This window comes from Chelonia mydas, chromosome 25 (assembly GCF_015237465.2).
Source record: "Chelonia mydas isolate rCheMyd1 chromosome 25, rCheMyd1.pri.v2, whole genome shotgun sequence".
NCBI lineage: Eukaryota > Metazoa > Chordata > Testudines > Cheloniidae > Chelonia > Chelonia mydas.
Window position 1 is genome coordinate 7,736,915 of NC_057858.1, and position 27,343 is coordinate 7,764,257.

The 27,343-nt window shown below is 61.1% G+C and overlaps 1 protein-coding gene across 4 annotated transcripts; it reads left to right on the forward strand.

The window, feature by feature from the left end:
* The first annotated feature begins 3,014 nt into the window (after positions 1-3,014).
* CREB3L3 (cAMP responsive element binding protein 3 like 3) lies at positions 3,015-19,549 on the forward strand. Of its 4 annotated transcripts, none has more exons than XM_043536065.1 (10): positions 3,015-3,164; positions 6,613-6,749; positions 7,478-7,775; positions 10,871-10,989; positions 13,833-13,964; positions 14,759-14,865; positions 15,208-15,276; positions 15,724-15,808; positions 16,672-16,768; positions 17,670-19,549. In XM_043536065.1, the coding sequence occupies exons 2-10, from the start codon at positions 6,615-6,617 to the stop codon at positions 18,011-18,013; spliced, it is 1,386 nt and encodes a 461-aa protein (XP_043392000.1). In that variant the 5' UTR covers positions 3,015-3,164; positions 6,613-6,614; the 3' UTR covers positions 18,014-19,549. The 4 variants fall into 4 exon arrangements, with proteins under 4 accessions (XP_043392000.1, XP_037741690.1, XP_037741691.1 ...); XM_037885762.2 differs by having other exon boundaries at positions 6,610-6,749; positions 13,830-13,964; positions 17,670-19,059; XM_037885763.2 differs by having other exon boundaries at positions 13,830-13,964; positions 17,670-19,059.
* The last annotated feature ends 7,794 nt before the right edge of the window (positions 19,550-27,343 follow it).

Consider the following 27,343-nt stretch of genomic DNA (forward strand, 5'->3'; position numbering starts at 1 on the left):
AAGCAGGTGCCTAGTGGGCAATCCCCACTGTGTTCACCTGAGCGTGGCCGCTGGGCTTCAATCCCTAATCCCGCTCCTGTGCACCGCTCCGCATCTCCCATGGGGTGCTGGGCGCCTGCAACTCCCTGGGACATCCACAGATGCTGAGGGCCTCCAATGCCTCTTAGGATCAGGCCATTGATTGCTAATCTGACGACGTTGTGCAATGAGATAACATCGCTAGACGCCAACCTTGCATCTCACTCATGGCCTTGCCCCCCCCCCGCCCTGGCGCCTTGCGCCACACCCCAGTCATAAGGCTTCTTACTCATCTGGGCTTCGGGATCCCTCTGCTGGGACTCAGTCGGAGGGGATGCTGGTATATTTCTCCCCTTGCTCCCTTCCCACCACCCCCGAGGCACAATCAGGATCAATTGCCAAGTCTACTATTCCCCTGTGACAGCATGGAGCTGGGCTGGGCTGGCAACTGGCTATTACATCTCGGGCCTGGGCTTCCATGGCCCTTCTCTGACTTACCACATGACTGAGAACAGGACCAGACCTTTGCTCTCCTAGCGCCAGACGGGAAGCACCGTAGCCACAGCCCAAAGCATCCACTTGCCCGGATTCGGAGGTTTCCGTGCGTGGTTTTTGGAGATGCCTCTGAAACAGGTGTTTCCCCCCTGTATGAGCACCGAAGGGCAAACCGGCACCATGCAATAACACTTCGTGAACATCTCCCACAATCTGCACAGAGAAAATCACCTTCCGGGCCACATCACTCCTCCCATTGCCCACCACACCAGCCGAAAATGTCCTCGTCAGTCTAGGAGCTTCTCTGGCCCCTGTGGCTGCAGTAAACAGGCACCTGACAATTGTTTATTCTCCTAGCTCCCCTGGCAAATCTGTATCATTATCTCCACCTTTCGCAGGAGGAGCTACTCAGAGGGATGCCGGGACGTGTCCACGGTCACCCCGGAAGTCTGTGGTAGCACCAGGGTTTGAACCCAGATTCTCCGGAATCCAAGCCCCCAAGCCCGACCTTCCTCTTGACAGGCCCGCTCATCCCAGGCTGCACCTTGCACCTCATCTGCTACCATCTTTGCTCTCTGTTTATCGGCCAGCCTCAACACCCTGCTCATTTCCATAGAATCATAGAAGATTAGGATTGGAAGAGAGCATCTAGTCCAACCCCTGCTCACAGCAGGACCAATCCCCAACTAAATCATCCCAGCCATGTGACTTTGTCAAGCCGGGCCTTAAAAACCTCTAAGGTTGGAGATTCCACCACCTCCCTAGGGAACCCATTCCAGTGCATCACCACCCTCCTAGAGACAGACTGTTTCCTAATATCCAACCTAGACCTCCCCCACTGCAACTTGAGATCATTGCTCCTTGTTCTGTCATCTACCACCACTAAGAACAGCCGAGCTCCATCCTCTTTGGAACCCCCCATCAGGTAGTTGAAGGCTGCTATCAAATCCCCCCTCACTCTTCTCTTTTGCAGACTAAATAAGCCCAGTTCCCTCAGCCTCTTCTCGTAAGTCATGTGCCCTAGCCCCCTAATCATTTTCATTGCCCTCTGCTGGACTCTCTCCAGTTTGTCCACATCCCTTCTGTAGTGGGGGGCTGAAAACTGGGCGCAATACTCCAGATGTGGCCTCACCAGTGTCGAATAGAGGAGAATGATCACATCCCTCAAGCTGCTGGCAATGCTCCTGCTAATGCAGCCCAATATGCCGTTAGCCTTCTTGGCAACACGGGCACACTGCTAACTCATATCCGGCTTCTCGTCCACTGTAATCCCCAGGTCCTTTTCTGCAGAACTGCTGCTTAGCCAGTCGGTCCCCAGCCTGTAGCAGTTCATGGGATTCTTCAGTCCTAAGGGCAGGACTCTGCACTTGTCCTTGGTGAACCTCATCAGATTTCTTTTGGCCCAAACCTCCAATTTGTCTAGGTCACTCTGGACCCTATCCCTACCCTCCAGCGTATCTACCTCTCCCTGCAGCTTAATGGCATCCGCGAACTTGGTGAGGGTGCAATCCATCCCATCCTCCAGATCATTAATGAAGAAGTTGAACAAAACCGGCCCCAGGACAGACATGGAACAGACCCATCAAAAAACAGACTGCTCTATGAAGTTCAGGACGTGTGGCCTGTCTCCTCTGATTTCCAATGTGACCATTACCTTAGTATCTGGGGAACATGGTAAGCTCAGCCACTGAATTACTGGGGAGAACAGCTATCGTCCCATATACAAGAGGCCTGATTGTGCTGTCACTGATGCTGGTGTAAATCTGGAGTGACTCCATTAAAGTCAATGTCCAGGCAGTAGAAGAGAGAGCCAGGTCAGACCCCAGGATGTTAGTTCTGCCCATTCCATCACCTGGTACCATATGGGAATTTTGCCCACTGAGGGAGAAAGAAGACAAAGCAGGATAATAACCTTCTACTCCTTAGAGGTTTACATCCATCGATCGCAAAGTGCTTAAGAAGGTAAGTACCATTATCCCCATTTCACAGATGGGGAAACCAAGGCACGGAGGTTCAGTGACTTGGACCAATGTCACACAGCAAGTCAGGGCCAGAGCTGGGGGTAGAACCTAGGACTCCAGGTGTCCTGCCCTGTAGCCCTGGCCTCAGAAGGCCAGAAAGGCAGCTCAACGTGTTTATGATGCGGGATAAGATAAGGGCACGAGTCCAAGACAACGTCTTCCAAATGCCCCAGGATTATTTGTGACACCCAGAAAATGTGTTTAGTGCTGATGCGTTGGTCTAGCAAAAGGGAAATCGTTCCTGAAAGTGGGTGAGAGTTCACAGAGAGATGGAGAGGGCTGGGACTTTGCACCGCCGGGCCCAGTGCCCACCCCGGCTTGGAGAACAACAGAAACATCTTGGTAATAGTTACCCAGCTCCCCCCAGCCATTACCGCTCCCCTCTAGCTGTCAATCAGCACAGAGCCCTTCGCCCCGCTGTCCAATCAGAACTGGGGAGGGTTTTGCAATCTTTGACCTTATTTCTGCTCGGTTGGAGTTTAAACTTTGCCACTGAGTGAAAGAAGCTTTGGGGAGAAGCAGAGAGAGAGAAAAGACACATCCCAGCCACCAGCACTTCCAGGGGTTCACCGGGAACCCCCAGTTCGCATCAGCAGAGGCCCTTGGAGTGGGACTTGGCTATAGACAAAGGTGAGTTCATGGGCTAATTCCTCCAGAAATCTGTCCTTTCGGTGTCTTTTCCTAGCAGCCCTACGTCTGGCTATCAGTGCAGCACAAACAACAGGACAAAGGTCGGGACATGGGGACAGAGCAATCCACTGGCCAAAAAGTGATTTAATAACAACCGATTGCTGTTAATAGCGTATTAATTAGCAACTTCCCACCCAGACTCAAGCAGCTACCTTAGAAGGTCGGCCTCAGGTTGGGGTGGGGTTTTTTCCATTATATTTTTCAAACTTGCCATTAAACACTGGTATTTGGCATCTCCACTGTAAGCATTGAGTCCAGATCCAGTCACTGAATATTCGTCCAACACCTATAAAATGTGATTAACTGGTACCTGTTTGTTTCTTAGGGCCAGAATTTTCACAACAAATGGGTCGTAGGTGGTATGATACAAATGAATCATCACCACTCCCCATTTGGGCCCCCAGCTAAGTATCCAGATTTTCACAAGAGCTCAGCTGGCCCTTTGTAGCAAACAGGGGCAGCTGGGGGTTAAGATCTGGAATATCTGTCCTGAATTTAAGTACCTCGACGGGAGCTGAGCTCTTTTGAAAATCTGACCTCGTAGCGACAGAACGTGCCTGGCTGGCATCCGATGAAGTGAGCTGTAGCTCACGAAAGCTTATGCTCAAATAAATTTGTTAGTCTCTAAGATGCCACAAGTCCTCCTGTTCTTTTTGCGAATACAGACTAACACGGCTGCTCCTCTGAAACCTGGCTGGGAACTGATTTTTTGGGTACCCGCAAAAGATTTTAATGAAAACAAAACAAGAGTTTGTCAAGATTTGCCGTCCGAAGTTTTCGCCAAACTGAAACATTTTTGGCCAGCCAAACTCCAACCAAAACCGTTGGGTTTGTGGCCAAGCAAAATGATTCAGTGGCTGAAGAGGGAAAGGTTTTCAGGGTTTTCAACAAAGGCCCCCAAATTTCTTCAAAATTGGCCCTTTCCCAAGGGAAAGCTGTTTGGCATCGGAAAAACGTTTGGAAGGAAACACATCATCGCCGTTACTACAGAGCCCAAGGGCTGCGTTTGCAGAAATAAAGAATTAACGGGCCACGGTTTGCTTTGGGCTGGGGTAGCCTGGGAGGAGCTCTGCAGTGCGCCTGGTCCTCCTGGGCCCTGTGCTAGCCCCGTGCAGGCGCAATTCCACCCATTTCAGATTCCTCCCGGTGTACGACACAAGCGAACGCAGAGGCAGCCCCCTCAGCTCTGGATTTGCACCAGGGAAATGAGAGCCCAAGTTAGGGGCAGATTTGGCTAAAATCAAGCGTAAGATCAGTTTCACATCTGCTGTCCCCTCCCCCAGGTCAGCCAGCTCCTGCCCCGGGAGCGGGACGGACCCAAAGTCAAGTAGCTGTTTTCCGGCTCTCTGTGGAGGCGGGGGTGTCAGCTGAGAGGGACTCAGCTTGATCCCACCTCCTGTGCACCCTGCGGGCAGCCCCAGAACCCTGTGGAGGGCCACGCTATGGGGCAAGAGAAAATTTACAGCCACGAAATCACCCCAGTTCTGTAGCTGTGGAGTGAGTCCCAGGCAGGGGTCAGCTCAGAGGTTCCTGGTTACCAGGAAACAATTAGTTGCTCATTATTTCAGATGGGCACCGAGTGAGCCCATCACACAGCCCTGGGCCTCTGGCTCATTCCTTCCCCTTCTTCCGCTGCCCAGTCCCCTCTCCTCTTAACCTCCCAAAGCCAGCCGCTAACACCTCCCACTCCTCTGTCCACCTCCATCTGCTCTGGCAGCCTCAGGGGCCACCAGAAAGGGCTCGGCAGGCCGAGGACCATCCTATGGGTGCAAGCCGTGGCCTGGGATGTGGCAAGGGTGCTCCAGGTTTCAGGGCCTCTTGCTTTGCCTCTCAGAGCCCAGCCAAGTTTGGGTGCTTTGGACACTTCTCTCCAGCCAAGGGCCCTCTCCCTGTGGCTGGGACGGTCCCGTCCTCTAAGTCAGTGGTGCCTCCTGACAACCAGCCTTTGGGGGCTTGCCAGCACCATCTTCTCGTCTCCAGGGGCTCAGCAAGGGGGATTGGCATGCGCAGGAGGGAGTCTGGCATCTGCCCATTTCCAGAGACTCGCTGTATGGAGAATAGCTGGTCTCCGGGGATCCCACAGGGTGAAGCCCCCACGCTTGGAGCAGTTTGGAGGGACCTTTATTAGTCACCAGCTTGGCCCAGGGGCCTCCCTCCTGCATGGCAGAGACAGGGGTAGTGGAGAGGCTCAAAGCTATCAAAATGCCAACCCCTGCCCAACAGAGTGGTGCAAAGCAAGAGAATAGACCATAGCCACTTAGGACTTATTGGGTGTCCCTGCGCTGCTCCCCACAGCCCCTGGGAACTCCAGCATAGCAACGGGGAGAGAACTTGGCTGTGCAATGACAGTTCCTATCTCTTAAGCTAATGGAGAATCTCCCTTCGGTGCTGGCAGTATAGGGGCTATGAAACATAGGCCAGGTGTTTGGATTTCCTCCATTAGAGGGTACTGGTGCACACATATGCACGCACACACACAAAGACACCCCCCCCCCCCCCGGCCGCTTCTTTGTGTCTACACAACAGCCAAGATTTTCAGCAGTGACGAGCAACTTTGGGTGCCCCACCTGAGACACTTTAAAGGGCCTGACAGTCAGAGGGGCGGGTGAAAAGCAGCCCCCTTTATGGTGACCTAAGTCAGCCCCCCAGAATCACTCCTCCCCCCTTGGGAAATAGTGGCCTCTCTTTCCCTAAGCGTGGGCCCCAAGGGAGCCGCCCAGGGCCAGCCCCTGCCTACGCTATGCTGGGGAAGCACTGTAATGTTGTTTCCGCCCAGCTGGAGGCGCTGCTGGAGGCAGCCAGGGCAGTCGCAGGGATTCAGACAGCGAGAAAAGCTGGAGGTTCAGAGTCCAGCAGTAAATGTGGCTCCGGTCAGGCTGGGCAGGGGCAGGGGCGGGGAAGGGGGGGGAGATTCTAGGAAGCGCCAATAAACCCAGCCGCAGAGGCCTGGTGAGGCTCCCTGGCCAATGCTGAGGGGAGGGGAAAGAACCGGAACACTCCCCACTCCCCCGGGACTTCGCCCCCACTTCTGGGCCTGGGGGCAGGGCTGGCGGGGGGGAGGGAATCTCCATCCCAAGGCTTGGGGGGGGACACAGCACGTGCCAGGCAACGAGCTGATGAAACAGAGAGAAGAGGAGCTGGGGTGGGAAAATGGTTCCCCAGGGCAGGCAGGGCAGGAGGGATTCCCCCTCCCATCCCAGCTCTCACTGTATCCCTGAGCTCCCCACTGTGCCCCCCGCTCAGCTCTCACTATATCCCCGAGCTCCCCACTGAGCCCCCCCTCCCAGGTCTCTGCTCCTCAAGCTCTCCGCTGAGACCATCCCAGCTCTGCACCCCGGGGTGCCCAGGGAGCTGGCCTGGCCATACGGTGCCATCTCTCCCCCAGCAGACATGGCCTCCAGCTGCCAGATGGGCAGCATCAACGGCCTGGAGCTGCTGGACCTGCTCTTTGACCGCCAGGACGGGATCCTCCGGAACGTGGAGTTCGGGGGCCGCTCGGCCGGCTGGCCTGGGCCAGAGCAGAGCGTGAGTTCCCCTCCCCCAGAGTTGGGGCCAGCGCGGGAGGCAGGGGCACGGGGCTCGCAGTGCTAACAAGGGGAACACTGGCCCTGGCTCCTGACCCGGGGTTCCCCAGGGACCCCTCTGCCTGGGAGGCCAACAAGTCACTGGCCAATCAGACCAGTGCAGACCACTAGTGCTGGGAGGGAGGCCCACCCCACCCTCTCCCCTGGGTGCACTGGGGTCCCCACCCTCTCCCCTGGGTGCACTGGGATCCCCACCCCATGCACTAGTGCCAGGAGCCCCTCCCCACCCCTGGGTCCACTGGGAACCCCACCCCCTCCCCTGGGTGCACTGGGATCCCCACCCCATGCACTAGTGCCAGGAGCCCCTCCCCACCCTAGTGCACTGGGATCCCCACCCCCTCCCCTGGGTGCACTGGGATCCCCACCCCATGCACTAATGCAAGGAGCCCCTCCCCACCCTAGTGCACTGGGAACCCCACCCCCTCCCCTGGGTGCACTGGGATCCCCACCCCATGCACTAGTGCAAGGAGCCCCTCCGCACCCTGGTGCACTGGGAACCCCACCCATGCACTAGTGCCAAGAGTCCTAGTCCCGGCCCCACCCCCGTCCCAGGCTGGCTCACGCTCTGGCAGGGCGTGGCCATGGGCAGCCCGATGCCCTCCATCCGTGCCAGGCTTCCCCCTCCCGTGGGTGACTCGTCTCCTGGGCCCATTTCCGTCTCGTCTCCAGCAGCTGCCCGGTGCCCAGGAGAACGAGGATTTCCTCAGCTCCATCCTGGGCTCGGGGGACTCCTGCTCCGACTCCCCGACCTGGTCCCCTGCAGCCAGTGACAGCGGCATCTCCGAGGACCCGAACTCGGACCAGCTCGACAGCCCCCAGCACTACGTGCCCACGGGCAGCCCGGAGGGCTACTCGGATGCGGGGCCCGGCGAGCCGGCGTACCCCTACCGGGAGTCCTCCCGGGCCCAGCCTGCTCCCAGCCTGCCTGGGGCTGACGTGCGGGAGGCTGAAGTCTCCATAGACCTTGGTGAGTTCAGGGGTGGAGCTGGAGCTGGGGGGGCTCAGTGGGGAGCTCGGGGTGAAGGGAGCTGGGGGGGTCAGTGGGGAGCCCGGGGTGCAGAGCTGGGGGGGTCAGTGGGGAGCCCGGGGTGAAGGGAGCTGGGGGGGGGTCAGTGGGGAGCCCGGGGTGCAGGGCTGGGGGGAGTCCTGCACCGGGGGGACCCAAACGGGTGTGCACGCAGTGGGGGCTGAGCTGAGGGGGGGGGGGGCTCAGTGGGGATCCCAGAGTGCAGAGCTGGAGGGGTCAGTGGGGAGCCCGAGGTGCAGAGCTTGGGGGGGGGTCGTGCACCGGGGGGGCCCAGACAGGTGTGCACGCAGTGGGGGCTGAGCTGAGGGGGGGGGGCTCAGTGGGGATCCCAGAGTGCAGAGCTGGAGGGGTCAGTGGGGAGCCCGAGGTGCAGAGCTTGGGGGGGGGTCGTGCACCGGGGCGGCCCAGACAGGTGTGCACGCAGTGGGGGCTGAGCTGAGGGGGGGGGGGCTCAGTGGGGATCCCAGAGTGCAGAGCTGGAGGGGTCAGTGGGGAGCCCGAGGTGCAGAGCTTGGGGGGGGGGTCGTGCACCGGGGCGGCCCAGACAGGTGTGCACGCAGTGGGGGCTGAGCTGAGGGGGGGGGGCTCAGTGGGGATCCCAGGGTGCAGAGCTGGGGGGGGGGTCAGCGGGGAGCCCGGGGTGCAGGGCTGGGGGGGGGTCATGCACCGGGGGGGCCCAGACGGGTGTGCACGCAGCGGGGGCTGAGCTGGGGGAGGGGCTCAGTGGGGATTCCAGGATGCAGAGCTGGGGGGGTCAGCGGGGAGCCCGGGGTGCAGGGCTCAGGGGGGTCATGCACCAGGGGGGCCCAGACGGGTGTGCACGCAGCGGGGGCTGAGCTGGGGGGGGGCTCAGTGGGGATCCCAGGGTGCAGAGCTGGGGGGGGTCAGCGGGGAGCCCGGGGTGCAGGGCTGGGGGGGGGTCGTGCACCGGGGGGGCCCAGACGGGTGTGCATACAGCACGGGCTGAGCTGAGGGGGGGGCTCAGTGGGGATCCCAAGAGCTGGGGGGGGGTCAGCGGGGAGCCCGGGGTGCAGGGCTGGGGGGGGTCGTGCACCGGGGGGGCCCAGACGGGTGTGCACGCAGCGGGGCCTGAGCTGAGGGGGGGGCTCAGTGGGGATCCCAGGGTGCAGAGCTGGGGGGGGGGTCAGCGGGGAGCCCGGGGTGCAGGGCTGGGGGGGGTCGTGCACCGGGGGGGGGCCCAGATGGGTGTGCACGCAGCGGGGGCTGAGCTGAGGGGGGGGCTCAGTGGGGATCCCAGGGTGCAGAGCTGGGGGGGGTCAGCGGGGAGCCCGGGGTGCAGGGCTGGGGGGGTCGTGCACCGGGGGGGCCCAGACGGGTGTGCACGGGCTGAGCTGAGGGGGGGCGCTCAGTGGGGATCCCAGGGTGCAGAGCTGGGGGGGGTGTCAGCGGGGAGCCCGGGGTGCAGAGCTGGGGGGGGTCAGCGGGGAGCCCGGGGTGCAGGGCTGGGGGGGGTCGTGCACCGGGGGGGGGCCCAGACGGGTGTGCACGGGCTGAGCTGAGGGGGGGGCTCAGTGGGGATCGCAGAGTGCAGAGCTGCGGGGGTCAGCGGGGAGCCCGGGGTGCAGGGCTGGGGGGGGGGTCGTGCACCGGGGGGGGGGGCCCAGACGCGTGTGCCCGTGGCGGGGGCTGAGCTGAGGGGGGGGCTCAGTGGGGATCCCAGGGTGCAGAGCTGGGGGGGGGTCAGCGGGGAGCCCGGGGTGCAGGGCTGGGGGGGGTCGTGCACCGGGGGGGGGCCCAGACGGGTGTGCACGCAGCGGGGGCTGAGCTGGGGGGGGGGCTCAGTGGGGATCCCAGGGTGCAGAGCTGCGCGGGTCAGCGGGGAGCCCGGGGTGCAGGGCTGGGGGGGGTCGTGCACCGGGGGGGCCCAGACGGGTGTGCACGCAGCGGGGGCTGAGCTGGGGGGGGCTCAGTGGGGATCGCAGGGTGCAGAGCTGCGGGGGTCAGCGGGGAGCCCGGGGTGCAGGGCTGGGGGGGGTCGTGCACCGGGGGGGCCCAGACGGGTGTGCACGCAGCGGGGGCTGAGCTGGGGGGGGGGCTCAGTGGGGATCCCAGGGTGCAGAGCTGGGGGGGGGGGTCAGCGGGGAGCCCGGGGTGCAGGGCTGGGGGGGGTCGTGCACCGGGGGGGCCCAGACGGGTGTGCACGCAGCGGGGGCTGAGCTGGGGGGGGGGGCTCAGTGGGGATCCCAGGGTGCAGAGCTGCGCGGGGCAGCGGGGAGCCCGGGGTGCAGGGCTGGGGGGGGTCGTGCACCGGGGGGGGGGCCCAGACGGGTGTGCACGCAGCGGGGGCTGAGCTGAGGGGGGGAGCTCAGTGGGGATCCCAGGGTGCAGAGCTGCGCGGGTCAGCGGGGAGCCCGGGGTGCAGGGCTGGGGGGGGTCGTGCACCGGGGGGGGGCCCAGACGGGTGTGCACGCAGCGGGGGCTGAGCTGGGGGGGGCTCAGTGGGGATCGCAGGGTGCAGAGCTGCGCGGGTCAGCGGGGAGCCCGGGGTGCAGGGCTGGGGGGGGGTCGTGCACCGGGGGGGGGCCCAGACGGGTGTGCACGCAGCGCGGGCTGCGCTCCCCTTCCCGAGCGCACAAGCCCGTCCGTGGAACTGCGGCGCGGGTGGACCTTCCCGGTAGCGCCGCGAGTCGCCAGCAGATGGCGGTAAATCCCGCTGGCCGCAGCACAGCGGGGAACCTGCGGCCGCAGCAGGCTGGGGGGAGCTGGGGTGGGGGTCTGGCAGCTGGAGCCCCCCAGGTCCCGGGCTCAGCTCCACACTCGGGGCCTGATGCTCCCTCCCCCTCCCCCGCGTGTCGTGTGGTGACTCGCCCCCACGGGGCGCGGCAGGAGCCCGGGGGCCGGCAGGCCCAGCAAGGGGCCCGGCAGCAGAGGAGAGGGAGCGAGGGGGAGTCCTGCAGGGGGTGGAGGGGATTGGGGCCCGGACAGCAGGACTGACGCCCCGACCAGGACGCCGGTCGGCTGGCCCAGGGCACCGATCACACTGACCCCGCGTCTCCCCTTCTCCTTCCTCCCAGACATGTGGAATCCTGGGTTTTTCTTGGAGAAGAGTCACGACCTGGCTGCTCCCGCTCAGATCGCAGCTTCCTGCACCCTGACGGTGAAGGACCTGCTGCTGTCCAGCAGCTGTGAGATGGTGAGGGCCTTGCATTGCACCTGCCCATCCCCAGGCACTCTCCATCCATCCACCTGTCCACCTGTCCCCACCCACTATCCATCCATCCCTCCGTCCATCCATCCCCCATCCCCACCCACTATCCATCCCCCCATCCATCCACCTGTCCCCCATCCGTCCATCCATCCGTCTGTCCACCCGTCCCCACCCACTATCCATTCCCCCATCCATCCACCTGTCCCCCGTCTGTCCATCCATCCATCCATCCATCCATCCATCCATCCATCCATCCACTTGTCCACCCATCCCCACCCACTATCCATCCTCCATCCATTCACCTGTCCCCCTGTCCATCTATCTATCCATTCCCATCCACTCTCTATCCATCCACCTATCTACCCGTCCCCACCCACTATCCATCCATCCCCCTGTCCATCCATCCATTCCCATCCACTCTCCATCCATCCACTTGTCCACCCATCCCCACCCACTATCCATCCATCCCTCCGTCCATCCATCCACCCATCCCCACCCACTATCCATCCCCCCATCCATCCACCTGTCCCCCTGTCCATCCATCCATCCATCTGTCCACCCCTCCCCACCCGCTATCCATCCATCCCCCTGTCCATCCATCCATTCCCATCCACTCTCCATCCATCCACTTGTCCACCCATCCCCACCCACTATCCATCCCCCCATCCATCCACCTGTCCCCCGTCCGTCCATCCATCCATCTGTCCACCCGTCCCCACCCACTATCCATTCCCCCATCCATCCACCTGTCCCCCGTCTGTCCATCCATCCATCCATCCACTTGTCCACCCATCCCCACCCACTATCCATCCTCCATCCATTCACCTGTCCCCCTGTCCATCCATCTATCCATTCCCATCCACTCTCTATCCATCCACCTATCTACCCGTCCCCACCCACTATCCATCCATCCCCCCGTCCATCCATCCTCCCATCCTCACCCACTATCCATCCCCGCATCCATCCACCTGTCCCCCCGTCCATCCATCCGTCCATCTGTCCACCTGTCTCCACCCACTGTCCATCCATCCCCCTGTCCATCCATCCATCCATTCCCATCCACTCTCCATCCATCCACTTGTCCACCCATCCCCACCCACTATCCATCCTCCATCCATTCACCTGTCCCCCTGTCCATCCATCTATCCATTCCCATCCACTCTCTATCCATCCACCTATCTACCCGTCCCCACCCACTATCCATCCATCCCCCCGTCCATCCATCCTCCCATCCTCACCCACTATCCATCCCCGCATCCATCCACCTGTCCCCCCGTCCATCCATCAGTCCATCTGTCCACCTGTCTCCACCCACTATCCATCCATCCCCCCGTCCATCCATCCATCCATTCCCATCCACCCTCCATCCATCCATCTGTCCACCCATCCCCACCCACTATCCATCCATCCATCCTCCCCAATCTCACTGTATCCACCCATCCACCTCTATATCCTCCATCCATCCATCCATTCCCACCCAGTTTCCATCCATCCTCTCCAACCTCTCTGTATCCATCCACCTGTCCACATCCATCCATCCTTCCCCTTTTGCTCTGTAATTACTGGCTTACAGGAGGTCAGGCCCAAAGAGCCCAATTCTCTCTTGCCCTGCACCTTGTGCAGTCACTTGCACCCGTGCAAAGGGATGTAAAATGTCCCCAGAGCAGAGTGGGGCGTTTTCCAGCCCCTGGGCCCTGTTGGACACGACAGCAGGAGCTGCAGGGCAATGGTGAACTGGGTCAACCGTGTTAATTAGGGGTTTGAAAGTTGGGCATAGATAACCCTCGTTGGGGCTGGGCAGAGGGCAAGCCGGGACTGTGAAAAGCTTCCTCCCCTGGGGGCAGTGCCCGAGGACCTGAGTCCATTCCCGTCATATCTCTGCTATTCCAGGCCCGTCCCCCCCAGCCCTGCCAGTGCCCCTCAATCCTGACCCTGCAGCCCTATCCCCAGCTATTCCAGGTCTGCCCCCGCCCCCCAGCCCTGCCAATGCCCCTCAATCCTCACCCTGCAGCCCTGTCCCCAGCTATTCCAGGTGTGCCCCCGCCCCCCAGCCCTGCCAGTGCCCCTCAATCCTGACCCTGCATCCCTGTCCCCAGCTATTCCAGCCCACCCCCCACCCCTGCCAGTGCCCCTCAATCCTGACCCTGCAGCCCTGTCCCCAGCTATTCCAGCCCACCCCCCACCCCTGCCAGTGCCCCTCAATCCTCACCCTGCAGCCCTGTCCCCAGCTATTCCAGCCCACCCCCCAGCCCTGCCAGTGCCCCTCAATCCTGACCCTGCAGCCCTGTCCCCAGCTATTCCAGGTCTGCCCCCGCCCCCCAGCCCTGCCAGTGCCCCTCAATCCTCACCCTGCAGCCCTGTCCCCAGCTATTCCAGGTGTGCCCCCACCCCCCAGCCCTGCCAGTGCCCCTCAATCCTCACCCTGCAGTCCTGTCCCCAGCTATTCCAGCCCACCCCCCAGCCTGCCAGTGCCCCTTAATCCTGACCCTGCAGCCCTGTCCCCAGCTATTCCAGCCCACCCCCCAGCCCTGCCAGTGCCCCTCAATCCTGACCCTGCAGCCCTGTCCCCAGCTATTCCAGGTCTGCCCCCACCCCCCAGCCCTGCCAGTGCCCCCCAATCCTCACCCTGCAGCCTTGGACTTTTCTGACCCTCCCCAAATCTCTGGTTCACTTGGAGGTCTGCAGAGGGGTCAGGTGGGCTCGCCCTGCCCCCTGGGATGGTCCCCCCAGCTGGGGGGTGGCCTTGTGGCCGGGCTCTCGGAGCAGAACGGGGGCGGGGGGGCCAGGCGCTTCCAGGGGGTCCCACATTGGTTCCACTCACGCAGCAGCAGCAGCTGATGACCCCAGCGCTGCTGAGACAAGGTCCCGGGCACTGCCAGGAGCTGGCGCTGACGGAGGACGAGAAGAAGCTGCTGGCCAAGGAGGGGGTCACGCTGCCCACCCAGCTGCCCCTCACCAAGGTAAGGAGAGGCCAAGGGCCGGGATCCCCCTGGGTCACTGTTACTGCTGAGCCGTATCCTTCCCGTGCCTGGAGAGCCAGCTGGGTCGGCGTGGAGGGGGTGGGGGGCATGAAGGGCCCATGGGGCGGGGGGTCCCTGCTGGGCTCATTATGGACTCAGCCGTAGGTTCTGACCTGCTGTTGGCTTCTGGACCAAATCCAGGCCTGGCGTAGGCCACGGCAGTGCCACCGACTCCAGCGGTGTGCTGGTACCCGCTTACCCCAGGGTTGAATTGGGCCCCAGCAAGGGCCCGGGGGAGTGGAGGAGCCTGGCGGCGGGGGGTGGTGGTGGTGAGGGAATGGGCCGTGGGGGTGGGTTGTAGGACAGGTCTTGGTGGATGCCTAGGCCCTGGGGGAAGCGGGTTGTTCACACAGGGGAGATCAGCCCTGGGGGGTTTGGGGAGGGAGAGCGGCGGGGCCGGCTTGTTCGCAATCCCCAGAACCTGCCCTTCCCGCTAGGCCATCTCAGCTGGGGGGGTTTGGTTAGAGGCCAGCACGAGGAGTCAGAACTCCTGGGTCCTAGCCACTGGGGGGCCTTGAGCAAGTCTCCTCCCCTCTTGGTGCCTCAGTTTCCCACCTTGGTGGGGGGTCAGGTAACTGCTCCCTGCAGAGCATTCCAGCACCCCCAGCGAGAGGCGCACAGTAGTATCTATTCTCCAGGGCCACAGGGTGATGGGATGTGGGGCTGGGAAGGACCCCAGTCAGGGAGTCCCACCCCCAGCGCCGTGGTCCGGGCTCTGCCCTTCTCTCCGGCAGTATGAGGAGCGGGTGCTGAAGAAGATCCGGAGGAAGATCCGCAATAAGCAGTCGGCTCAGGAAAGCCGGAAGAAGAAGAAGGAGTACATCGACGGGCTGGAAAGCCGGTGAGACCCCAGCCGCTCGCTCCGCACCTCAGAGCAGGAGCTGCCTGCCTCAGGCTGGCGCCGGCTGTCTCTGGGCCCCGATCCCCTGTGCCCTGCACCTCACGCAGTCATTTACTGCTGGGCCACGGGGGCAAAAAGCCCCTGGGCTGGGATGTTGGCGGTGCAGGCTCGGGCCCGCTCTCTAGAGAGACGGGAACCTGCTTCATGCCCCTCCCTCGTTCCCATCCAGCCCTGCCCTGCGCGGTGCCATCTGTGCCCCCACGCCCCATCTCTGCCCCCCTCCCCCCCGTTCCCGGCTCAGCCCCCCACCGGCTCACGCCTCCTCCCGGTTCCCCCCCCCAGGATGTCGGCCTGCACGGCGCAGAACCAGGAACTGCAAAGGAAGTTGCTGCACCTGGAGAAGCAGAACTCGTGAGTCCGGCCCCCAGCTCCCTGCTGCCGGGGGGGATGGGGGCGCTGCCTGTCTCCCCCTTAACCTGAATAATCGGGTGATCCGGCTGAAAAACAGAGCCCCAGAGAGCCCAGGGGAGGCCTCCCCCAGCATCCCTGGAAGTGAAAGCTACCCAGAGCCCCCCTGGAGACCCGCCTCAGCCATCAGGGCAGGCTGGGTCCCTACACTCGTCCCTGGGGCTGCGAACAGAGATGGGCCCAAGTCGCCCACTTCAGCCCTGCCGCCCCCTGGTGCCTGGCAGCGTGGGGCAGGTGCCATTTGCGTCGGGGGCTTTGGTCCAGGCCGCTCTCTAGTTCTAAGTGCCCCAAGGGATGGGTCTGCCCCTGGGGGGTCCAGGCTGCGCCCCACGGGGGGCAGTGCCTCCCCCATTCAGCACCTGCCTCTGACCGGGTCTTTTCCGCGTCCAGGTCCCTCCTGGAGCAGCTGAGGAAACTCCAGACCCTCGTGGTGCAGTCGACTAACAAAGCCGCCCAGACGGGGACCTGCATCGCGGTGCGTGGAGATCTCTTGCCCTTTGCTCCCTTCTCTGCAGATGCCCCCAACGGGGGCTGGGCTTAGGGGAGTGGAGGGGAGGGGGCTCTGCTGGGCAAGACCTCCTGGGCCCCATCCATCTCCCTTCCCCCCACTGCCTCCATGTAGCCACGAGACCCCTATTCCCGTGGAGGGGTCCGGCTCGGCAGAAGCTGGGGGCTGCACCTGCATCCCCAGCTCTGCCATTGCCTCCGTGTTGGGGGTGGGCTTTGTCATGGTCTGGCTCCATGGAGCTGGCCACAGGATGGCGCTCTGACACCACGGGAATGGGCATAGGCAAGGAAGGGTAGATGGACAGGCCGACAGACACACATCAGAGAGTGTGTGGGGCCCGATAGAGAGTCAGACGGACGTGGGATGAATGGTGATAGAAAGAGAGAGAGGCAGACAGAGGTATGAATGGGGATGGATGGCTGGACGACAGACAGATGGGTATGAATCAGGGTGGATAGACGGACAGGCAGACAGAGGGGTATGAATGGGGATGGATGGCTGGACGACAGACAGATGGGTATGAATGGGGATGGATAGACGGACAAGGAGACAGAGGGGTACTAATGGAGATGTATAGCTAGACAGACAGGGTATGAGTGAGGATGGATGGATGAACAGACGGGTATGGATGGATAGACAGAGGATGGGGATGGACAGACAGACAGACATTGGGGAATGAATGGGGATGGAAATACACAGACACAGACCCATGACCTGCTCCCAGTGTCCCTAGGGAAGTTGAGGTCCCCTGGCTGGTACCCACATTCCCCCCAGGAGACTGTGGCTATCGGGGGGGGGGCAGCTGACATCTCTCTCCCTCTGCCTCGCAGGTGCTGCTGCTCTCCTTCGCCCTGATCGTCTTCCCCTCCATCAGCCCCTTCGCCCCCAGTAAAGCGGAGCCGGAAGGTGACTTTGGGCCGGTGAGAGGTACGTGCTGGTAATGTGCAGAATGCAGTGGGAATCCAGGGGTCCACAACATGCCAGCTGCTCCCTGGGAGCTGAGGGGTCCTGCACACACCTACTTGCAACGGATGGTGTTGCGGTTAAGGTCTGGGAGACAGGACAGCCAGTTTTCAAGCCCAGCTCTGCCATGACTCGCTGAGTGACCAAGGCACTGTCCCCAGGTCCGTGCCTCAGTTTCTCAGTCTGTAACAGCAGGAGGATAGTGATGTGAGACGACATCGATGGAGGCGTAAGCAGGGCTGAAGTTAAGCCCTTGTCCACAGGCCGTACCCCTGCCCCTGCCATTCAGGAGCTGGACTGGGAATCTGATGTCTTTAATTAAAATTCCCCTGGCACTTGTTTTTTTTTTGCAGTGTCCAGTCTGAATGCCAACCTGGGCAACCCTGCCTTCCTAACTGTCCCATGGAGTTTTGACTAGACATTGGTTCTTTTTCATTCCTGGCGCCGCAGAGCACTGCAGCGTTGCTGCGAGCTATTACGCAGTCTCCGCATCCCACCCCAGAGGTGGCTGCATTTCAGCACCGGGGGGCGCGATCCCGGGGCAGCATTGCCGTATGCTATTACGCAGCTGTCCGGTTCCACCCCAGAGGTGGCTGCATTTCAGCACTTGGGGAACGCGATCCCGGGGCAGCATTGCCGTACGCTATTACGCAGCTGTCCGGTTCCACCCCAGAGGTGGCTGCATGGTAGTGCTGGGTGGAGCACTTTCCATGCCCTGTAAAGAATGATCGGGTGCAGCATGATTCTCACAACTTGTGGGGGAAGGGCGGGGGGCAGGAGGGGTGCTGCTGAATGGTGCTGGGTGGCTAGCACTGGGAGATGCCCCACTGATCGGGCTTGTGCCCCCTCCGCCACCCCGTGGCAGTGTTTTCCAGGTCTCTCCATAACGATGCCTCCTCCCGGGTGGTCTACGCACTGATGAAGGATGGCGCCGAGAGCCCCAAGGAGCCGGAGAAGCCCGTGTGGACGGAGTATGCCGGCGAGGCCCAGAGCGAGCCCCAGGGAGTCCTCCGCAAATTCCTTGGCAGCCACGTGCTCACCAGGCCCCGGGCAGAGGCTCCGCCAGCCAACGGGACGGGGGCCCTGCCGCAGGACGGACACTCGGACTTGGAGGCGCTCAGTCACGATGGCCCCATCGCGGCCTCGCTGGCCTGGACAGAGCCCAGCCAGCCCAGCCAGGTGCGGCTGGAGCCGGCTGAGGAGCTGTGAACGCCCCCCGCCGTCTCCCCCACGCCCGGCCAGCCGCGGAGCGAGGGCGTGAGCGGGAGGGCCGGGAGCCACTGGCCAGGACCCCAGCCGGGGGGCACTGACGGGAGTGCTGCTCTCGGGGACCTGCCTGGGGTGGGGATGGGGCAGAGCGCGCGTGATGAAAGAGTGAGAGAGAAGGGGGGGGGGGTAAAAAGAGTGGGAGCATCTGGCTCCTTGGAGGCTCCAGCTTTCGTCTGGGAGGGGAGCCTGGCCCCTGGGCAGCTGCCGTTTCACCCAGCGCAGGGCTGCAGGGGAACAAGCTATCCGGCCCCATCCAGCCTTCCACCCCCCCGGGCTGGGGCACGGTCCCTGCCTAAGCTTGGGTCTCCCACCCGGTCCCCTGTAGATTCCATGCGCTGGGAGGTTTCCCTGCTAATTGTCTGACATTTCCCCTTTCCACCCGTCTGGGACTGCAGACACTTATCCCCGTGCCACCCGTCCACCCCCAGCCCTTGCTCAATATTTGTGTCTCTTCTCTGTCCCCCCTTGGCGTGGGGAGGGAAGGTGAGGACCTGCACAGAGCGGCCGGGGCCAAGCTGCTCCGTGCAAAGGGATGGGTCGTTCCCCTCCTGGCCCCACGGCCCGTGGCTTCTGGGTGCGTAGCCCAAAAATCACCTCGAAGGCCTGGGGAGGTTGGCAGAAACCAGGCCGCCCTGCAGCTCCACTTTGCCGGCAGCTGGGGCAGCCTGGAGTGGCTGCGGGGAGGAGGGTGATCTCGAGGCAGCAGGGAAGGGGACTGTGCGGTTTCCAAAGGGGATTCGATCCTGTCCGAGAGAGGCGCAAGGGGGAGCTGGGGCCCCTTGTGAAAAGGGCGGGGGAAGGGCTGGAAAACCACGGGTTGCTCTCCCCAGCGTGTGCAGGGAAAGCGTCGCCCGGTCATCAGCTGGTTAATACTCCAGGAAGGCCCCGGGGACACTGGCTAGGGGGCTGGGATGCAAGCGAGTTGGGGCTCGAGCTCTGCCTGCTCTTAGCGCTGCCTCTCCCGGGGCACACGGAGGGGGTGGGGAGTTGAAATGGCCAGGCACAGCCGGGGCGGGGGGGGGGGGGGGGGCACAACCCCTTAGGAGCCAAGAGCTCGCACCCGAGTTCGGCGAAGCGGAACTGACCACGCCTGGCAGCTGCGATGCACCAGGCCCCGTCAGCCCCGGGCTGGGATCCGGCTTAGCTGCCAGGCAGAGGGGGAGCGTCTGGAGGGGTGTGCGTGGGTGTGTGCGCGCGTGCGTGCATAGGAGAGAGACTGCGGAGGTATAGGGAGTACCTCTGAGGTGGTGGCGACTGACCCTGGCTGGGGTCTCAGAGCCCTTCCCCAGAGGGAGGCCTGCGAAAGCCCGTGTCCCTGGCTAGAGTGGGGCGCACGCTGCGATTCTCTCCAGGGGGGCCCCGCATGGCCATCGGGGGGCCCGGCGAGGGAGCTGGGATATTTGGTGTTTCTCTGTGTTTGGGGGTGGATTTTTTTTTTTTAAGCCTGAGTTTTCGTCTCCTAATAAACTATTTTGGAAGAAAGGGCTGTGGAGTTTGGCCGGGGTGGAAGCAGGAAGGGGTGCGGGGTTGGCCAACGCTGGGACGGCCAAAGGCCAGCACCTGACTGCTCGCGGCTTTCCACCCACCCCCGCAAGGCCGCTTCCCCTGCACTCTCCCTCTGACCCGATTTTCAGACGCGCTGAGCACCCAAGTCAATGGGAGCTGCAGAGGCTCTGAAAATCAGCCCCCGTGGGGGGCGAGCGGGGCACCATGGGGCAGGGGCTCCCTCCTCCTGCGGATTCCTTTGTAGCAAGGAGGAAACCCTGGCCTGGCTGCCCACTCCACCAGTGCCCACACGGCTTTACGCTGTCCCCTTTGGCACTCAGTTGTGGATGAAGCTAGCACAGAACTGGGGGGGCAGGGCAAGGGGTAAGACTAATGCCAGGGAGGGGCAAGCAGCAGGGAGAGGGATACCTGGGCAGGGCCAGATAAATGTGTCCAGGACCATACGTTTGTAGCTGGCTGAACAACAGAGCAGGGGCCTGGTAGCACTTCCTGGATGGTGGGGGCTGAGGGCCCATGGGTCCTTGGGAGTGGCAGACCCGTGGGACTGAAGGAGGAGAGGGCAGGTACGGGGTGGGGGGGCCCTGCGCAGTTCAGCCGGGCAGTGAGAATAAGGAGGCGTTGGCCTTTCCTTGCTGGAGATCTGGCTGCAGATCCCAGCGGAGGGTCACGGGCTGGGCAGGTGTGCGCCTCACAAATGCAACCACCGCTCAGCAGAGGTAGGGGAAGTCGGGGTAGGGGCAGAAGGGGGAGTCGCAGGCCCACCGGCAGGCACTTCCCCTTCGGTCCTAGAGGGCGTCTGTTCAAGTCACCCCCATTCAACCAGCCCCACTGCTGGCTGACTTCCCTCTGCGCCCCAGGGCAGGGCAGGGCAGGGCCGGGAGACAAGCAGAAGATTCAGTCTCCAGGTCCCTTAGGTTTGGTCTTGTCGGCTGCGTCTACACTGCGATCAGCCACCTGTGGCTGGCCCGCGCCAGCTGACTTGGGCATGCAGGGCTCGGGCGAAGGGTGCAGACCCTTGGGCTGCGTCCCGAGCTCTGGGACCCTCCCACCTCTGCTGGTAATGGCCGTGTCGACCCACCCTTAGAGACTCCACCACAAGTACTCTTGGGTCCAGTAGGACCCTACCTGGGGCCAGTTGATTACCCCATAAACGGCCCAGCATCCTGGAAAGCCCAATTCATGCTGTATTTATCCCCCGCGTGGTGCGCCCGGTCTGGGGCAGTCCCACGCCACCCTGCACACCCCTGCTCCAGCATCTTCTCCACACCCAGCCTCCACCTTGGTCCCCACCTGCCCTTTCAGCAGGACGGCCCCCCCGGCCTCCCTCGCAGGAGACCTTCCAAGGTTGGCAGACTAGCCCCGCCGCTGGTCTACGGCCCTCAGCCCTCTCCCGCCTCCCGGCCCTGGCTCTCCAGCTCAGGAAGGGCAACAGACTTACCCCTGGGCCGCTTTGCTGTCCTCAGCCCCCCATTGCTTGTAAAGCCCCCCCCCATTCACACCAGTCTTCTGCTCATGATTAGCCCCAGCTCTCACCTTGCTCTTTAATCGGGTCCTCCTGGGTTGCTTATAGGGTGTGGCCCCGCTGCACGTAAAGGGGCCAGTCACCCTGGGGCTAGGAGGGCCCGCAGGAGGGCGAAGATGAACAGTATGAGCAGAGGACAAACGTGGGGCCCAGGTATCCGTGTTGCCACTTGTCCAGCTGCAAAGGAGCGAAGCCTGGCGTCCCAGCCCCTTTCTACCCTGGATCACGATCGCGTGCCGCTGGCCAAGAAGGGATTCCTCCGCCCTCCTCTGGAGAAGCAGGTGGAGCAGCCCAGAGGTGGGCGCGTTCCAGCAGCGGACGAGGGAGTTCTGCCTGGGGAGGCGGCAGGGTGCTTTGGGAGCCTTTGCGTAGAGATGCTCTAGAAAAGCGACGCCAGGAAGTAGCACCATCTCCATTGCTCTGGGCGTTAGACGCACTCCCTCCCCAGGTAACCTCACCACCTGCTTCGGGGTGCAGCATCTCCTTCGTTACATGCAGCACTGAGCAAGGGGCCCGCTGGATTAGGAGGAGCTTTTCCCTTCCCTTCTAGCACTAGGCCTGGGCCCTGGCTGGAGACAGACCTCAGCCTTGCTGGGCCAGTGCCTTGTTCCTCTGCATTCACCAGGCGAGGCCCTGACCACAACGTGGGTGGGACCCAGGTGGCAGTGGTGTGAGGCGGGGCTGTGAGATGCCATGGCTATGGGGGTTTTTACCCGTCGATGCCTGATTGATAGATGGAGTCTGCCACAGACACCCTGAGCTCCTGACTGGCATCGAGAGAGAAGAGTGCGAGGCTGGTTCTCCCTGCTAGGGTGGGAACAAACAGGCCAGGAGAACATGGGGAGGAGAGGGAGAAAATGACTGACAGACAGGGAATCAGGGCTGGGCACTGTTATGAAAGAGAGGATTTACCCTGCTGTCCTTAGCTCACATTTCCCTTCTCTCCTGCCGGGGGGTAGCCAGTTGGATTCCACTCTCCCCGCCCCACCCCAGAAGTGGCTGCATTTCAGTGGCTGTGTGTGGCAAGGGACAGACCCTGGAGCCCTGTGCTTGGGCAAACGCCCCTTACCGGCAAAGAGAATGTGCCAGAATGAAACCCGAGTAAGGACCCTCGGGATTTGGCCTTGAAGTCGCAGTAGAAGTTGAGCAGGGCAGTCACGGGACAGGAGTGGCAGAGAGAAGTTGGATCAGCGGGGAAGAAGGCGGAGCAGAGCTCCACCCAATCTGGCCCCGAGCCTCAAAGGGTCGTTAGGCTCCACTGAGATCAATGGCCGTTAGGAGCCGAAATCCCTTTGAGGGTCTAGGCCGCGGTCCCTGAGCCACATGCAGCGTTCCTGCCTGATTGCCGTACCCCGGGTGTGCACCCTCCCGGTCGGGCAGCCCCCTGGGGTCTGCGCTCCAGAGGAACGGCTCTGCTTGTTCACAGCCCAGCCTTGCTTTTGTCCTCAGCCTCCGCTGTCCCCAGGCATCAGTCTGCATCCCGAAATTAAATGGATGGAGGAGGAGCCAAGCAGAGCAGCTAACTCAGAGCCAGCACTGCCATAAGGGACGGCAAAGGCATGGGGGCAAATCCAGCTTGGTGCCAAGCCCCCTCAGCGCCTCCCAGAGCCAAGGAGAGGTGTGGAGGCTCCAGGAACACCCAGTGGGGCAGCGCGGTCCAGAGGATAGAGCACGGGATGGGGATTCAGGAGACCAGGAAGCTTTAGTGCCTGCTCTGCTACTGCGCTGCTGTTTGACCTTGGGTGAGTCACTTCCCCTCTTGGTCTGTTGAGATTGTAAGCTCTTCCGGGGAGGGCTGCCTCTTCTTCTGTGTTTGTACAGCGCATGGCGCAGTGGGACCCTGATCTTGGTTGGGGGCTTCTTGGCACCAGCATAATAATGAGGAGCTCCCAGGGTCAGGTCCTTGTGCTCTGCTCTTATTCAGGTATAACTCCCCTAGAGTGCAATGGAAGTTTTGCCCAAGTAAGGACCGCAGGCCGACATCCCAAGCGGTGCCTTAATGCAGAGGTGCCGTGTGGAAGGATCACTCCAGGCACGGCTTGCTCCCTTTTCAATGCACATCACTGGCTCATGGATGTATCCAGCCAGGGCTCTTTGTACAAAACTGCCAATAGCCGATTCTCACACTCTTGGGGTTGGGGGACGGCTGATTAAAATGCACCAGCCACCAGAGCTGTAATTACTGCACTGGATAAGAAGGGCTTGAGGATGAAAATTACAGCCTCGCCCAAGGACGCTTTGCCAGGCTTAGAAGAGGCTGCCAATCCCATTGGGCGGGGTGGAAATGAGCATCAATTTGCAAGTAACTGATTTTGTTCTGAGCTGCGGAAGCCTTGGGGGTTCATTCGTATTCCAGTTGCAGGGAGCGAGCCGGCTGAGTGCGCCAGAGTGCGGCCCAGCGGGGACAGAGGAGTGGGGGTGGGGACAGGGCAGGGGGTGAGATGGAGCCGCCTTTGAAGGGAAAGCTCAGGAGGTATGTCTACACTACAAACCTACATCGACCTATATTAGGTTGATTTACAGCCACCACAGTAATTACTGGGGGTGCATGTCCTTGGGTCGGTGGTGTGTGTCCTCACCTGGAGGGTGGTCTATCAGCTTTCCTGGCAGCTTCCTGTTGGAACCCCGTCTGCCCCACAGACTCCCGGCAGGTTGTTCCCTCCCCTTTGCTCCCTATTCCCTGCCGGGAGTGGAGGGAAGCCACCCGGGGCTTCTTGCCCCCCCTCCCCCACTCCCTGCTGGGAGCATGTGCAGGGTGAGCTGCTGGGGCTTCTCACCCCGGCTCCCAGCCAGGAACCGGGTCCAGCCACCCAGCTCCCCAGGGGACCCTGAGACAGCTGGGCTCTAGCTGCCTGGCTTACTTGTCAATTTCATGGCTCCTATCCTGAAATTGACAAGACAAGGTAAGGGACCCTGTGTCTGCACAGACAGGGCTTGGCCCTAACTACACTGACATAAGCCTTATGCCTCTCGTGGAGGGGGAGTTATTCTGTCGGTGTAGTAGGGCACTTACAGGGGTGGGAGGAAGGCTGTAGTGTAGACACTGACATAACTAGGTGGACATAAGCTGCCTCATGTCGACCTAACTGTACAATGTAGCCCAACACAGGCCATCTCAGTGACATCCTACAGGGCGCGGGAACGCACTCGGTGTGAGCGTGGCAGGAGGGAAGACTCTAGGGCTTAGCAGCATTTCCCTCCTAGCCGATCCATTGGTGTCTCTTTACTCTCCTCACCACTCCTGCTCTGGGGCAGCTGCCAGGGCAGGCTCACGGTAACTGACACTCCTACCTTCTGAAGATGCCCAGATGCTTTTGGTGGCAGAAAGGAGCAAAGAATACCTGTGGGTGCCAAAGCACGTTTAGTGGGTGAGGATTTGGGGGGCTAAGGTGGGGTGTGTTAAGCCCCCTTTACCCCTCCTGGAGTCGGGGCTGTGTTGGAATCTGCACAGGGAGTTAGGCAGCAACGGGAGCTGTGCTAATTTACAATACTCCCACGTGAGGTGCTCAAAGCCTGGAGCAGCTGAGATGCCCCATAGCAGGTCTAGGCTTTGCGGGGCTCCTTCTGCCCCCTCCCACCCTCTGTATGCCAGGGAAGCCTCCCAAGACAGCCTGGGGCTGTCTTGCTCAGTTCCTATGCTGGGAGCATTCTCTCCAGGAGGGATCTGGAGTTTTTAGAGCCCCTTTACCTCGTTCCGGCCCCTTTCCCCGGTGCAAAGGGGACGCTACAGGGGTGAGAATCTCAACCGTAATTCTCACTTTCATCCTTCCCTGCCAGGAAATTAGTCATGAATTTCTTCTCCACACACCACCTACTCTGCAGTCCTTTTGCGAACAGGGCCTTGCAAACATGTCCGGTTGGAAATTTGTACCATTAGGGTACGTCTACACTGCAGAAAGAGGTGAGCTTCTAACTGGGGCTAGCTACCTCGGGGCAAAACAGCCGTGAAGACAAGGCTGGAGCCCCCCAAAGCCCCGGTCCATCCTATGAACAGGATGGCTCTGAAAATATAAGCCCAAACTTTGGTGGAGCTGGGCTCACCTTCCTGAATATTGGTGGAGCATGGGCACCACAGGCTCATATCTCACCGCCTACATCCACAACCTCCTTTGGGAGCCTGGTCCAGAGCTTAACTCCCCTGAGAGTTGGAAAGTTTTTCCCTAATATCTAACCTAAATCTTCATGGCTGCAGATTAAGTCAACTACATCATCCTGCTTTCAGTGCTCAAGGAGAACAATTGATCACTGTCCTCTTCAGAACAGCCCAGTTCACTGTCATGTTGGCGAGGAATCAAACCCAGATGAGCGGCTTGGGGGCTCGCTCCGGTCACCGCTATGCTCGTGACATGCCTCTGATGCTCACGGGAAGTGCTTTTGACAAAGGTGTAATTTAAGATTAAATAGCAAGCAGTCAGCCTCTCCAGCCAGAAGCTGCCAGGTGAGCTGCCAGGTGAAATTAGGAGAGCATTCAATTTCCCCTCTTGCGGTTTTCAATCTGACTGGCAGAGGATTTAAAGTGTGGGGAGAGCAGTGGTTATCCACAAAGTGGGTCTCTCCTCTGGAAATAGTGGGTTTTTTCAGAGGATTAAATTGGGTCAAAAAGCATTTCACGATTCCTGTATCCAGTTCTGACTCCTAATGCCACCACCAGGGAATGCTGGAAATGAAGATCTGGACCCCCTGGATATTCAGCCTGGTGAACTGAAATGCCTCCCCCAGTGCTTGCTTCCATGGGTTGTTTGAAGACGACACTGGCTGATCGGTAGGGTAGAAGAGATCAAACTGCAGGGGCCGGATTCTTCCCCCATTGGTGTAAATCAGGAATAAGTCGAGTGAGCGTGGAAGGAACACCGGGCCAGATTCTCCGCTGCCCTGCAACTTGAATTATCACCAGAGCAAAGTGGGTGTGAAGCGTGACCTGCCTGTCATACACGACTGTGTAAATTTGCTGTATTCTGGTAATCAGCTGCCAACATTTCACACCAGAGGGGGCTGCATTGCAATGACAGGTGGTGCAGTTCCCCACCACAAGCTTTGGGATACTATAGCGGGAACAGATAAAAACTGGAGTGGAATGGAAGGCCTCTCTTACTTAGACTGTAGGGACCACCTTTTTGTTCTGTGTTTGTACAGCGCCTAGCGCAACAGAGTGTTGGGCCATGACTGGGGCCCCTATGTGCTATGACAATACAAACAACAACTTACAGTGGAGGCGTGGCTGAGGTGCTGGCAAACCTGCATGAACAGAGTAATAGACACAGGCAGCTGGAGGGCTGCGTTGCACACGGCTCGTCTGCACTGAAACGAGTTCATGCTGCTGAGGCCACCTCCTCTCCTGTCCCCCACCCCACCCTCCGATTGTCTCTCACCCACCTATTGCACCCTTGCCATTGCCCTAGGACTCCAGGCCCTGCGTGAGACGAGCCAGGGGTTAGGGCTGAGCTAGCCTAGTGCTCGGGAGACACAAGTTTGAGCCCCTGCTTTGCCGCAGATGTCCTTGGGTGCATCCCCTAATCTCCCAGCCCCCCTGCTGTACAGTGGGGATCACAGCACTGCCCTTGGGAGGATAAATGCATTGGCGATTGGGAGGAGCTCAGATATGGTGGTGATGGGGGGCCAGAAACCTACCACAGCTAGTCAGATTATTAGCAGGTATATTCCAGTAGCACCTAGAGGTGGTATGGACCCTGGGGCACTAGGCGCTGCCCAGACACACAGTGAGAGACCGTCCCTGCCCCAAGGAGCTCACGGTCTAAATAAACAAAGGGCGGGAGGGGAAGCCGTTTGTCCAAGGTCACCCAGCAGCTCAGTTCCCGGCTCTGTGCCTCAGTTTCCCCTGTTTCGAGCAAGGTGTGTCATTTGACTACACGTCTGGATGGCGTCGAACGCAATGAGACGCTGACGCCAAGTCAGGGGGTCTGGGCGCTGCTGTAGTGCAAAGAAGAAATAATCATCCTACGAGGGACGTTGGTAAAAGTCACCTTAATATTACTCCTGCTCTCCTTGCACAGCGTGCGCTGCACTGGCCACACTGCGATTCCTCTCCCCTCCCGCCCCCTTTCCTTGTCGGAGCCGCTCCGGCACACCGTCCTCTCCTGCTGTTTCCCTGCCAAGTGCAGGAGAGGAAAGAGTTAGCTGGGGGAGCAGGCAGCAGGTTTGTGTGGCAGGGAGGGGGGCTCTGCGTGGGCTGATCAAAACGGAGCGGTGCCGCGAGATCGGATCAGAAACTTGGTGGAAGCAGC

Coding starts and splice junctions, on each gene's coding strand:
- CREB3L3 (XM_037885762.2), top strand. CDS start 6,615: ATGGCCTCCAGCTGCCAGATGGGCAGCATCAACGGCCTGGAGCTGCTG. Junction 6,750..7,477: donor GGCCTGGGCCAGAGCAGAGC/GTGAGTTCCCCT, acceptor TCTCGTCTCCAG/CAGCTGCCCGGTGCCCAGGA. Junction 10,990..13,829: donor TGTCCAGCAGCTGTGAGATG/GTGAGGGCCTTG, acceptor CCACTCACGCAG/CAGCAGCAGCTGATGACCCC.